Source organism: Lichenostomus cassidix, chromosome 3 (genome assembly GCF_008360975.1).
Source record: "Lichenostomus cassidix isolate B80296 chromosome 3, HeHo_3.0, whole genome shotgun sequence".
Taxonomy (NCBI): Eukaryota; Metazoa; Chordata; class Aves; order Passeriformes; family Meliphagidae; genus Lichenostomus; species Lichenostomus cassidix.
The window spans coordinates 68010694-68023345 of NC_139483.1; the positions used below are offsets into that span (position 1 = coordinate 68010694).

At 36.8% G+C, this 12652-nt stretch overlaps 1 protein-coding gene and 1 long non-coding RNA gene across 2 annotated transcripts in view; both read right to left on the reverse strand.

The window, feature by feature from the left end:
* The window catches only part of AFG1L (AFG1 like ATPase), a 56764-nt gene that overhangs the window by 24364 nt on the left and 19748 nt on the right, over positions 1-12652 (reverse strand). The window contains exons 6-7 of the mRNA XM_085056209.1: positions 11704-11803; positions 8763-8821 (exon numbers count right to left, since the gene is read on the reverse strand). Coding sequence (XP_084912335.1) covers positions 8763-8821; positions 11704-11803 — 159 coding nt within the window. The remainder of the gene's footprint in view (positions 1-8762; positions 8822-11703; positions 11804-12652) is intronic.
* Positions 1761-3226, reverse strand: LOC146439944 (uncharacterized). Its single transcript, XR_014850984.1, has 2 exons — positions 3069-3226; positions 1761-2481 (listed from the first exon to the last, which is right to left on the reverse strand). It is a non-coding gene; the product is annotated as an uncharacterized LOC146439944 (long non-coding RNA).

Genomic DNA, 12652 nt, shown 5'->3' on the forward strand with positions numbered 1-12652 from the left:
TGGCATAAAAATTTTGTATTACAGAAGGAAAAGAAAAGATAAAGCCTCACGTCTCAACGCAACAAAACCAGCCACCTTTAGACATAATAGCTCAAACACTGTGATCAGCTAATGACACTTGATAATGCAGGTGAGTAGATATTTTTCTTAACTTTATTGAAGATCACCTTAAATCAACTCAATTAACATTCTCTGCTTTGAATTTTAATGGCATTACAAAAAAGAAAACCAAAAAACAACATACAAATCACCTTATTAGACTGCAAGAATAGACAAACTAATCACCACAGAATCCTAATCAACAGCCAAAGAACTAACTGGAGTGCTCAGATTAGCACTTAGCTGTCAAATCCACCTATCTGAAGACCTCCAGAGAAGGTGTAGGGGAACAGAGATACAAGAGTGCTTCAGCTTAGGAGGATCATCACCTTAATTCCCACACTTGCTGAGTTTCCACAGCCTTTCATGCCTGGGTCAAACCAGACACCTGAAAATACAGTGGCAGCACTGCATCTGCAATATCAAATACATTTTCCACATGAACAAAGAAGAGTATAGTTCTATCCCCAGGTAGGCAAACCTGCACAATTAACATTCTTGGCCTCTAAACAAGCACATTAGAACACCAACTAATAGCAACTATGCCTAGCTAAGAAGGGCAACTTCCAGCCACTCTTTCTGAGGAAAACGAATCATAATTTTCACATAGGTCTCACCCTCATTTTTAAATGCATTCTCTGATTTGGTCTCCATTAACAATACATGGGATCACTAATATTCCTTTCCTCCAGCAAATCAGAAAATAATTAGATTGTTCATTTGCAATCATTCTTATCATATATTTACATTCACCCTAAGCGGGAAAAACTCTCCCACATCACACAACATGTAGACATGTGATGAGAGTCACCAGCCAAGAACAGAGAAAGAGTTTCTCAGGTAAACAAAGCTCACTAGACTTAACAATTTTTATTTTTCACTATTTGACTCCATATAGTGTTAGATTATCAACTAGAATATTATTTCTTCTTTCTTAAAATTCTTCCTTAAGCAATTTCAAGAAAAGGTTTATCTATCCAAAGGATACCATGACAACTGGCATTTTCCATAACTGTGGCAGAACAAGAATCATCTTAAGCAAAAATGTAGTATGTAATGAAAAATTCTTGCTGACATACAAGCACACCCGCAGGTTTTAACGTCAGTGTACTCTCAAAATCACCAGCATGTGACAGTCACTAGAATGTGAAATTTCAGAATGTGAATCTGGTTCAACTGGGACTCACGAGCTGGACAGGTCTGTCCACAGCCTGCTGAAAGAAGTGTTCAAGGGTAAGTATAGTTTCGTCTCTGGTGGAGCTCTCAAAAGAGATCAACTAGACTGTTAGTCATGAGCATGCAAGGTACAGGTGCAGGACCTTTAAAGGGTTCTTTTATCCTTTTGCCTTACTTGAAAACAAAAAAATACAAACAAAAAAAAAAAAAGGAAATTAATCAAGTTTGTAACGCTCCTAACTTTCTGCTACACTCATCCATGGGAATGAGATGCACTGAGAGAAAGGAGGAAGGAGAAAGGGAATCATCAGGTATTTGGTGGTGGAAAAAAACTTGGTCCAAGCATTGTTGGATATGCACATAGTTTTTGTCTCCTTGTTCAGATGTTGTTGAAACAGTAGACTTTAAAGAAAATGTCAATGAATCCTCGTAAGCACTATACATGACCTCTGGGGTAATTAGCAATCATTCAAAAGCAACAAGACTAAAGTGTTCTATTCTTTATTACTGTCAGCTCTTTTCTTGATCAGCATTTTAATAAAGACGGTTCATTGCTAAGACAGTTTCATGAATCAGTCATAATTACATTCTGACATGCAGTGAATAGTAAAGCAAAACTAAATATCACTTCATCAACCTTTCTAACCTTTGTGCAAGTATTAACTGTAAATAATTTTTACACAATCTTACAACAGAAAATCTGCATATTTCTTAGCTTTGTACATACTCTACCCTAACTGAATTTCCTGTGACCTATACCTGAAAAAAAGCCCAACATTACAATCAGGAATAATTACTTATCTTGCATGGTATTCAGGTATTGCCTTTCAAAGACCAAATTAACTTCAAGTAGAAAAGGCTGTTTGCTCTACAAAACAGCACAGTGCTTTACAGGGTTAACTAAGTTTTTTACAGTCTTTCCCCCTATATTCTTCTGCAATAATGAAATATGGGAAATTGTTACAATAGCCTTAGCTACTTTATGCTTATCCCAATTGCAAACACTGTAACAAAACTAAACAAAAAAAAAAAAAAAAAGAAACCCAAACCCTCAAAGAACGACAAGAACAAATTTTAAGGCAAACTTTCTAAATGTCATCCAAGAATGCTGTACAATATCAAGAAAAGTAATCACTCTCAAGTTGATTTGGGATAACAAACACTTTACTCATGAATTACTTTCCAGTAGACCTAGAGCACAAAGATCTGGGAAAAGAAATACCACCAAATATAACTTTTTCAATCAATCTTTTTCTTACACTTGTGACATGAACATTTAAACTTTAAACTGAAGAGTTTAGCAGAGATAAATTGAGAGGCAAAATTCATTCAGTGGAAGTTGCACAAGTTTACATTACAGCCTTCAAAACTTTAACAACTAAGAAACCCCACTATTCTTGCTACCACAAGGAACATACGATCTATTGTACAACTTTTCAATAACTTATTTTAATGTCTAGCTACAAATCAGCTACCCCCTAAGAAGAGGAAAAATAGACAATTAACTTGTAAAATAATGGCGCATGAATAAAAAGAGAGACTCTTAAAATGTACTGTTCTGTGAATAGTATTTCAGATATTCAGACAAAAGTGAAAGAATTCAGGAGGTACAGATGTGGCTGTGCCGGCTCGGAGACAAGTAGCCTCTCCTTTTTCCAGTCAGGGAACAGAAGAATGGCAGAGTAAACTTCCATGCACTAAGAATTACACTGAACAGTGCTCCCCATTTCACATCACTTAGGAAAAAATCTTCCTTGCAGAATAAGGATAAATACAAAAGAAAAAAAACCCACCTGCAAACCACAAATCACTGCGTAACACCCAGTTTTGATAAAGGACCAGTAATGACTGTAACTTTCAATCTCCTAATAAGCAAGCTGTGGCGTTCTGTGAGAAACAAATGCCAAGAGTTCATGCTGAATTTATAACATGATGTTTCGTAAGCTAAGGGTCAAACTCACCCCAATACATGTACTTCACTGGAATTATACCCTGGACGAAGTTATTTGTCTAGATTTCTTTTATGCTGTTGTTTTTCTTTTTAACATTTGATTTGTATTTCTTTTCCCAGTATTAGCCTTTGCTCCTGCCAGAACTGTTGGCAGGCAGTGGAAAAAAAAAAAAAGAGAGAAAAAAAAGTAGTCTTGATTTACAAAACTGAATTTCCCAGAATAATAAAAAAAACGCGATTAAGATCTAAACAAAGGCTAAAGATGGCTTACGCTTAGCTCTGATGAGGTCCACTACCTCATTACCCACAACTGAAAACTTCTGATGCATTTTGTTTCAAGGGAATCCAAAAGTCCTTGCTGTAAAGCAGGCTGGGGGGTGCAGGGTCCATTCACTCTTTCTGTATCACAACCATTATGTAAGAAGTATAAAACACTGCCTTTATGCTGCCAAACCACAATGACTCTTCTTACATCAAAGGGGTTTTGCCACTAGGGTTTTTTTCCTCTGAAATTTATTCAAGCCAAGGGCAGGGAGACAACAATTCATACACGCTAATTACACCTAATTATCTATTCCTTTTTTTTTCGCCTTTCCACCAGCTTCGGCCAGTGTTATTTGCTATCTGGGTTTCTCACAACCTCCCCTTGCCCTGTCCGTCCAACTCAACAGCAAAGTCTTTGAAGAAAACAGTTGTGGCTTCTTAGAATTTTAACAATATAAGGTTCAACTCAAATTAAATTATTCTATTATTAGTTTTGACACATTTATGTGTTAAATATGAAGGCCTCTTGGTTAATTTGGCAAATTCCTCACATCTCTTCACAACTAGAATTGCTGGTAACACCCTCTCTTGTAGGAGCTTCTCCTCATGCTTTCTTTTCATGATCTAAATGAAATGTTTATTGGATTAAAGTTCTTCTCTGCAGACCTCCACGGTGGCCTGTGACAAAGAGCTTAAAAGCTTTATTAATTGGCTCGGGCTTTTTGGGGGGAGGCAGGACCTCATTTCACATTACATCACAAGCAAACAGAACTGCCACGTGTAATTAGACTAATTTACCCTGATACAGCAGGGATCAACTATTCCATATCTATGATATGCTTTCATTTACTCATTTTAATCAAGGAACAAACAAACCAAGCAAGAGCTCGGGAAATACTAACAGTTAAAGAAAGGGAGAAGGCAGGAAGCCTGGCACAGAGCTACAGTAGCAACTACTTCATCCTAATATAAAGTTTTGATCTGCACCTAAATAAACTGTCTGGGAGAAAGTGTCTAAGACAGACATAAAAGGTAAACAAACTGAACAGTTCATCCCTTGAGAACACAATAAAGCAATAGGTACATTATAAAATATTGTAACAGTTACGTGCTCTGAACTAGAGAATTCAAATAACCTTTGTGTTTAAATTTAACACACACACACACACAGAGGCTTAGACAGCTGAATGCAGACAGGATTGGTAGCTTCTAATCTGACACCTTACTTGCTATATACAACATTTTATTACTTGACAGTCTCACAAATTTATCAAACTAAAATTACCCAGAAATTATACTGATGTTCAGCACAAAAATACTTCCAAGTCATGCTGTATTTGCTATTTTTATTTTTTCTGTTTAATTAGGTACACTTCACAAAAGATGAGTACTTCTATTACTTGCACAGAGAGAGAACAAGAACAAATGCTCCTTCTACTTAGGAGTTTGCTTGGTTACATACTAAGAAGGGAAACAAAAGGCCCAACATCTTCAGTAATGAAAAAGTCAATTGATAGGCGAAGCCATCACAATATCAAAGGCCTAATCCCTGCAATTCTGACTCAGGTGACAGTTCACAGGGGTCAGAGTGGCTGACACTGACCTCAAAAGCAGGTTTTAACTATTCAACATACTGAAAGCTGCTGGGCTATCACACCATTAGACTGGAACAAACTGACAAATCAATTTCATCAAGGAGATGACTTTTTTGGGAGAGGGGGGAGGAGAGAGGCAGATCCGCCACTCAACAAATCCCTGCATTTCTCACACAGGTGGTTGGACAAAAGCTGACTGCACCATCAAAGACATTTTATATCTACCAAATGCCTTTGTACAAAACTAACTCCCACAATTTCCTTAGGGGCAGCTCTAAATGTTTTTTAAACAAGTATTTTTCACATTCTCAAACTAAGCTATTGAAACGTGAAAATGCTTTTAAATTCCTCAATTTCTTGCTTTGTAAAAAAGGGTATATTTTAATTAAAATGACAGTCAGAAAGATTCTAAATAAATTATCATTAACTGATTTCAAGAAAGACAGGGCAATACAGGGTATAAATAATACATTGCTTTCTATTTGAGAGGAATGTGCAATGCTTACTGTTAAAAGTCATTTTAGCCAAACAGTTTTAAAATAAATAATTTGGTCCCTAATAGCAGAAGAAAAAAAAAAAAAGCAGGGAAAAAAAGACGCTGACAGTACTTTCATGTCCTGCCGGCAATAGATTTCTGGCTGATTCCTCCTCTTTACTCAAAGCAAAATGGAAGTAACCAAAGCCAAACATTTTTTCCCAAAATTATGCCTTTTGAATGTATACCCAGACTACGAAAAGCCCTAAAACTTTCTGACTTTCTGTTAGAATTTAGAGTAGAGCAAGTCTATTGCATGAAGAAAACCTGACAAAACACAGAAGTTACATACTTGGTATTTCAACACAGTTTGACATTTTAAAGGTTCATCCTACACTTCCAAGAAACCTTTGGAAGCTCAGGAGCTGCTCACTGAAGTCACAGACTCTACACAACAGATTATTTGAGGAGCTTCCCTTCCTGTTTTTCCAGAGAATGAAACACTGAACTAGCCACTGAATTAGAGTCAGGATTCCAGAACAGTTAAGGGTTGATATAAGTGACTTCATTAAATGTCTGTAGAAATTAAAAAGTTGCTAAAATTACTGTCAAAACTGTAAATTAAAGCACACTTTCTCTTTTTTTTCCAAGAGCCTCACATAGTATCACATCAAGTTGTCAAAAATTAGTGCAATGTTGATCTGCTGCAGGGTAGGAAGGCTCTGCAGAGGGATCTGGACAGGCTGGACTGATGGTCCAAGGTCAGTTGTATGAGGCTCAACAACACCAAGTGCCAGGTCCTGCCCTTGGCTCCCAACAGCCCCCGGCAGTGCTGCAGGCAGAGTAGCTGGAAAGCTCCACAGCAAAAAAGGACTTGGGATTAAAATTTCTTCACAAAAAGGGTTTGTGAAGCATTGGAGCAGACTGCCCAAGGAAGTGACTGAAACACCATCCCTGGAGGAAAGATGTGTAGATGTGACACTAGGAGACATGGTTTAGTGGTGGACTTGGCAGTGATGGGTTCAATCTTCAAGGTCTTTTCCAACCTTAACAATTTTGTGATTCCAAGATATGTAGCTTTATTTGTAAATCAGCTTTAAAACATTTAGAAAATTTGTATATTTCTTTTTGGTTGAGAGCAACCATTTTTGGAGTATTTCTGCTCTAAGCATTTGAAAAAAGTAACTGTGAGCAATGACTGTTTTTTTCAAGAACTGTCTTTTTAAAAAAATCACATAGGAGTTCCACACACTTTAAAATGCTCAGTAAGAGATCCTGCGAGAATAAAAGCTCAATCAGAAGAGACTGAATCTAATTATAATTATAGAACTAAAAGATTTTTCTTCCTAATACTTCTTATCTTTGTAAAGCTCTATCTTTATAAAATTTCATGGATTGAAATGCATGAAACAAAGGGTTTAGTTGCAGAAACTAAGCCCTTTCATAAGGAATACTGTATACCAAAGAATCATAGCCATGATGAACTGATCAATTCAGAGTTTTCCCATTTATAAAAACTACCCCTTTGGGTTACAGGATTAAAGAATCACTGAAGAAATACATCTCAAACTTTAATATTTTAAAAGAAGAGAACACTGGGATAAGCTCAGAATTGAACAGGGCACACACACAGGGCAGAAGAAGCTGCCAGTGGTGTTACTGACCTGCCCAATGACACAAATGTGGCTTTTATGTGGCCACCAGCTGTAGGACCTGAAGCTTCCATGTGGCCCTAAAATTTGGAACTTTTCACTTGCAACCTCACACAACAATCACTTGTCACCAGTAATCAACCGCCCAGAAAGACAATATGGACAAACTTTGGAAGATAAAGGAAGGAACATAAATGGACAACCACTTCCATTTCAGATTCTTGAAAAGGGTTTATTCTGTAGCTGGCTGCATTGGCTGAGAGCTCCCAGTCATAGAGTATTTTCAAGAATAGAAGTAGTTTCATATGCATTTGCTTTTTGAAATCCAGCAACGTGGATTTCTTGCAAGACTTCTAAAGCCATCCAAGTAAGAGCCACTCTCACTGGTAACCTCCCTGACTTCATACATGGCCATTCTGAGATGCACAGGAGTGCCACAATCATGTCAATGGTATATTAACTTTGAAATCTGGTAATTGTACAAATGTCAACATTAGATGGGATTTTCAAAGGTGCTTAGGCAATTAAGGCATCTTATGATTCCAAAAGGGCCCACGGAAATTGCATGTCACTGTCAGCTGCTTTACTGCTGACCACCTGAGCAGAAACATCCAGTCAATGCATTTATTCAGCAATTCCAAGTCTCCTATCCCTACCTAAGCTCTACCTTACAATACTTTTATCCTACATACCAATATAGTTAATATTATTAATGTATTTATTCTAGCAATGCTTCTGTGAGGTCAAGAAATGCTGTTATTTCCATTTTACATATCATGTCAATCCAGGCAGAGCAGGATAGGAGAGCTGTATGTTAGCCCTCTATAACATAACAATACAATTGTGGCTTGTGAAAGAAAAATATCTTCAGCTTGTCCAGAACTGAAAAGTGTCATTTCAGTGTATGTTCTTTTTAACAGCAAAATATGTGCTGATTGTGTTATTCACACAGAAGAAGGATCCTCCATTTTTTTATTTAAAGGAAGCAATTATAGTTTTTGACCTGCCACAACACAACATGCAGACTGAAGGAAGCTTGCTTCAGAGCTGCTGTTTATTGAACATTACATGAAGCCTCACAAACAGCCTTACAAAAAACTACTTACACATGGGAAAGACCCAGAAACAAGGTAATTCAGGGTTGCAGAACAAACACTACTTTCCTTACATCAAAAAAACAGCAAGCTTTCCTAGCATTATAAATGTAAGATATCCACAAGTACAACACAGTATAAATGTTAGAGGGACACTATGTTATGCAGTATTCACATACCAGCAGGAACAACTTATCCAAACACATTCTGCTGCCTTAGTCAAAAAGATAACTTTTTCTCATGTTAAGAATGTCCAGTTTTCAAAACCCATTCATTTCAGAAGGAAGAAGTCCATTTTTGTCTTACCTTCAATTAGCTTTCTCTAAATAGTTAAAGCAGAGATACACATATATATAATCTGGAAACTTGTATCAAAGCAATTCTCTACAAATCTTCTACAAATTTATTAATAAAGCAGGCAAAACTGAAAAGCATTGAGCAAGTGGCTCTCCTTACCTTCAGCACAGCAATGAATGGTACAAAATTAGCCCTCTGAAGACCATTTTTATAGAGATCTGAAAGAAAGAAAATCAGTACCATTTTGCTACTTAGTCTTAATAACATCAGCTTGTCTTCTAGTCTAGCAAATAAAATTCAGTGCTGCTAGAGGCAGGAGGAGGAACAAAAGACAGAAAAGGAGAGCGAAAATCACTTTCTCTTCTTTTATTGTATGAAAATTCAATACAATCTTAAGGAAGAAAGGAACATCCTGAGAAATTCAGAACAGGGCAGAGAGCAAAAAATTACTTAGATCTCTAATGACATATAATTCTAGTAGAAGAAATTAGAGCAGCATCTGTTTTAAAGTAAGGGCATAAAAAAATATTTGTAATGCTAGGTATACATTGGTATAGATTGTAAGGCCAAACTATGCAACTGCTAAATCCAAGTATTTGCAGAGGGCAAAAACCCCACAAAAACTAAAAATACTCTACTTGAGTTTACAAAATCAGCATCATTCTTTTTGATGTGTGGCACACTTTATCTTCTAGCAATTCTACCAGGTACACCCACTTTTCCAAAGCAAGAAAAAAGCATCACCACCCCTAAGACCAAAAAAATTGAAAATTAAATTAATATGTAAACTTAGGCAAAGCTGCTAAAAAAACAACTGACTAAAGAAAAAAAATAGTATATAATGTAACAAAATGCATGTCTGTGTCATCAAACAAAATACAAATTAACAAAAACAAACTGTAAAGCAGCATTTTTCATCTTACTTATCTCTATATATTTACACAACAAACTTTTCTTCTCTGGAAACTATCCAACTGCCAAACAAGTTCATAACAGAGTAACTTCTTCTTTGAAAACACAATCACTTGAAATTGTATGATGAGCTGCTCTGTTTCATTAATATTCAGCAGCCTTATAAAAAGGCAGTATAGCACCTATAACTGATGGAAGGAATGAATATGAGAATACAGACAGCTGGCAGAGATATCACCAAAATTCCACACAAAGCACATGCCAGGTTATCCCTTATATTTCCCATAAGGCCTGAAGGCTACAGCTATGCTAAAGCTTTTATGCTTTACCAACACCTCACAGTGGACAGAGATGCTTCATGCATGAGACACCAACAGGGTACCTACAGAACGGTTTTCACAAAATTGGATGTGTACATGGAAGCATTTGAAAAAATTATCAGTAAAGGCAATTCCATACCCTAATTACTAACAAAGTTGTAGGAAGCTCATTCCCAGCTCAGCAGATCAGGATGGCTATACATTTGTTAAAAATATATAGCAATCAATTGTGTATTTACTTGCAAAAATTAGTCAACCTGTAACAGTAGGGTAAGACAGCTACTCCCATTAGTTCTTCCAGGTAATAGGGCTGTGAGTTTGTATCATGTCTCTGTTTCATGAGGATCAGAAAAATAAACAGTAATTTTGGTGGAGACCTGAAGCCAGGACTCCTCAAATACCATCTCAGTATTTCACTTCCCCTCACATTCCCCTGGGGCAGGAGTTCAACATAGTTACTTGTATCACTAATGGTCAGCAGCTGAGCACATCTGCTCACCAATGAAAAAGCCACTTTTTGTATCCACAGGAAACAAATCTCTCCATTCACTGTTAAACCTCGATGTGGTATATTACACTAACCCAACTCTCCTTCCTGCAGGGGGATGTCAGACACACAGTGAGCATGAAGGAATAGTGACCAGAGAAGAGAAAGGCATCAGCCAAACACCAGGACTGTAACAGCTCCATTTTGGAGATGCTGTTCTTGACATTCTCTGGGGTACTTAATACAGGTGGATGTCTTTCAGGTTGATACAGTGACTTAACATGCATTAAAAACACCCACACAGCAATAAAGGTCACAAAATGACATCTTGATTTAAAATGCTGGCTACAGTCCTCAAGGTATGACAAAAAATTCCCCTGAACTTTAAAGAGCAGTGCTTCAAAAAACACAAGGATGGCTCTCAAGTGAGTAAAGCACCAGCATTCAGTCTATCTGCAGTTAACACAACTACAGTAGTTACAATTTTGTCTTGTTTGCTCAAAAAAAGAAAATACACCAATAGGAAATTATTTTCTCCCATAATAAAAACATTTGGGTGGGTTTTTAGCTAAGACAAGGTTCATTGTACAATTGCACATCTTTAGTGATTGTCTTTTACTCAATTAATTTGAGTAGAAAAAGAAATGGTAGTTACAGTTAACAGTTACAGTAACTCTTCAATATCTGAAATTAATCAATCTGAAATGTCGTAAAAGCTTACGCATTATACTAACTGCTAATGCTATACAATACAAATATTTTTCTCCTCTACAAAAAATTACAGTGACTGCTTGGTTAAAACCCACACAAATTTGGGTACTTCACAGAAGGATCTACTTAGGTAGTCACTAGAAGTGACTAGTCACTCTAAAAAAAAGAGGGAGAATTGGAAACAACTCTCCACTTAAGTAACTCGCTCAAACAAGGTTGTAAGAACGTAGGAATGGTAAGTGTAAGTGGCTCTCCTTCGAGCTGGTAGACCAAGCCTGCAAGTTTCTGAGTTAGAAACTGGGAAGAAACGTGATCTCATTTCCCCTCTCTTCTGTAGGACATGATCTTTTCCTATCCTTAACCACATTCAAAACAGGCAGTATTTTACTCCTCCTCAACTGCCCTGCCCACAAATATCCTCTCACTTGTTTAGATAGAGGAGATCAGAAAACACAAGATTTTGAGAGTGGTGGAGGAAGGAACACTCTGAGTTTGAGATAAAGGAGGAGTAAGATTTAGTGAAAAACCTTTCTTAAGAAAAAGCGAGGGACAAGTCTTGCAGACTAGAGAGTTCATTAGCATTAAATATGGCATGATATAAATACAATTGTTTTGTAAGATACTGAGATTCATTGGATTTGGGTAATACTGGTAGAATGTTTGTTTTTACCTTCTGGCGGCCTGTTAGATGTTGCCACAACGACAACCCCATTTTGGAAGAGATTTTCAAAAAGCTGCTTCAGAATCATGGCATCAGCAATGTCAGTGACCTGAGAAGACAACACATTTGTTTTATCTTGCTTTCAGCTTCTGCTGCAATAGATCCGCAAGTGGCTTTGTAGCTAGCAAAATGCTTGTTAGTGAAAGCCATGGAAAAAGATTCTAATTATTGCTTGGTGAGGAAAAAATAAAAGGGATAATTAATAAGCAGTGAATGTACCACAGTCTTTCAAAACTTGCCCAGTCTTTATTGCAGAACTCCACCATTTCTTTACCAATTGCTAAATGATTCCGTGTTAACTTCCATTATAAAACTACAGGTGGGAGACACAGAAAACAGACCTAAACATTTAAGAGCCTACTTAATTAGGAACAACATGGAAAAAAACAGAAGAGAGAAAGAAAATACACACCGGCTGTTTTACATTTCTATTACCTTCGAGGCAAAGGTTTGCAGAGGTGAATTTAAATGGTCATGGGACTTCAGAAATAAAGACAAGTAGCCAACTATACATAATCAGCTGCTGTTGAAAATAGAATGATATGACATAGATACTATTGTGTGATTGTTGCAAAAAACAATTCAACAGATGGCCCATCACAAAAATAAGCAATTTCATTGTTCTTTTTAAGTGCCTTCTATTACTGTCCATGAATAATCAAAAGGCAGGCAGTCACTTCCAGCACAGTCAGCCTCTTCTAACCTTCAGGCACAAAACAGGAATGAAAAATAAAAATGGGTAGGACAACTGACAGTGGGGAGGGGTAAGGAAGAAAAAAATGACTAAAAGATAAGCCATTAAGTAAAATTTCTATAAGTATCTTAATTTGAGCTTAACAAATTTGCTTTATAGTACCAAGAAATAAAAGGATCCAGGAACAATGCTGTAAAAACAAAA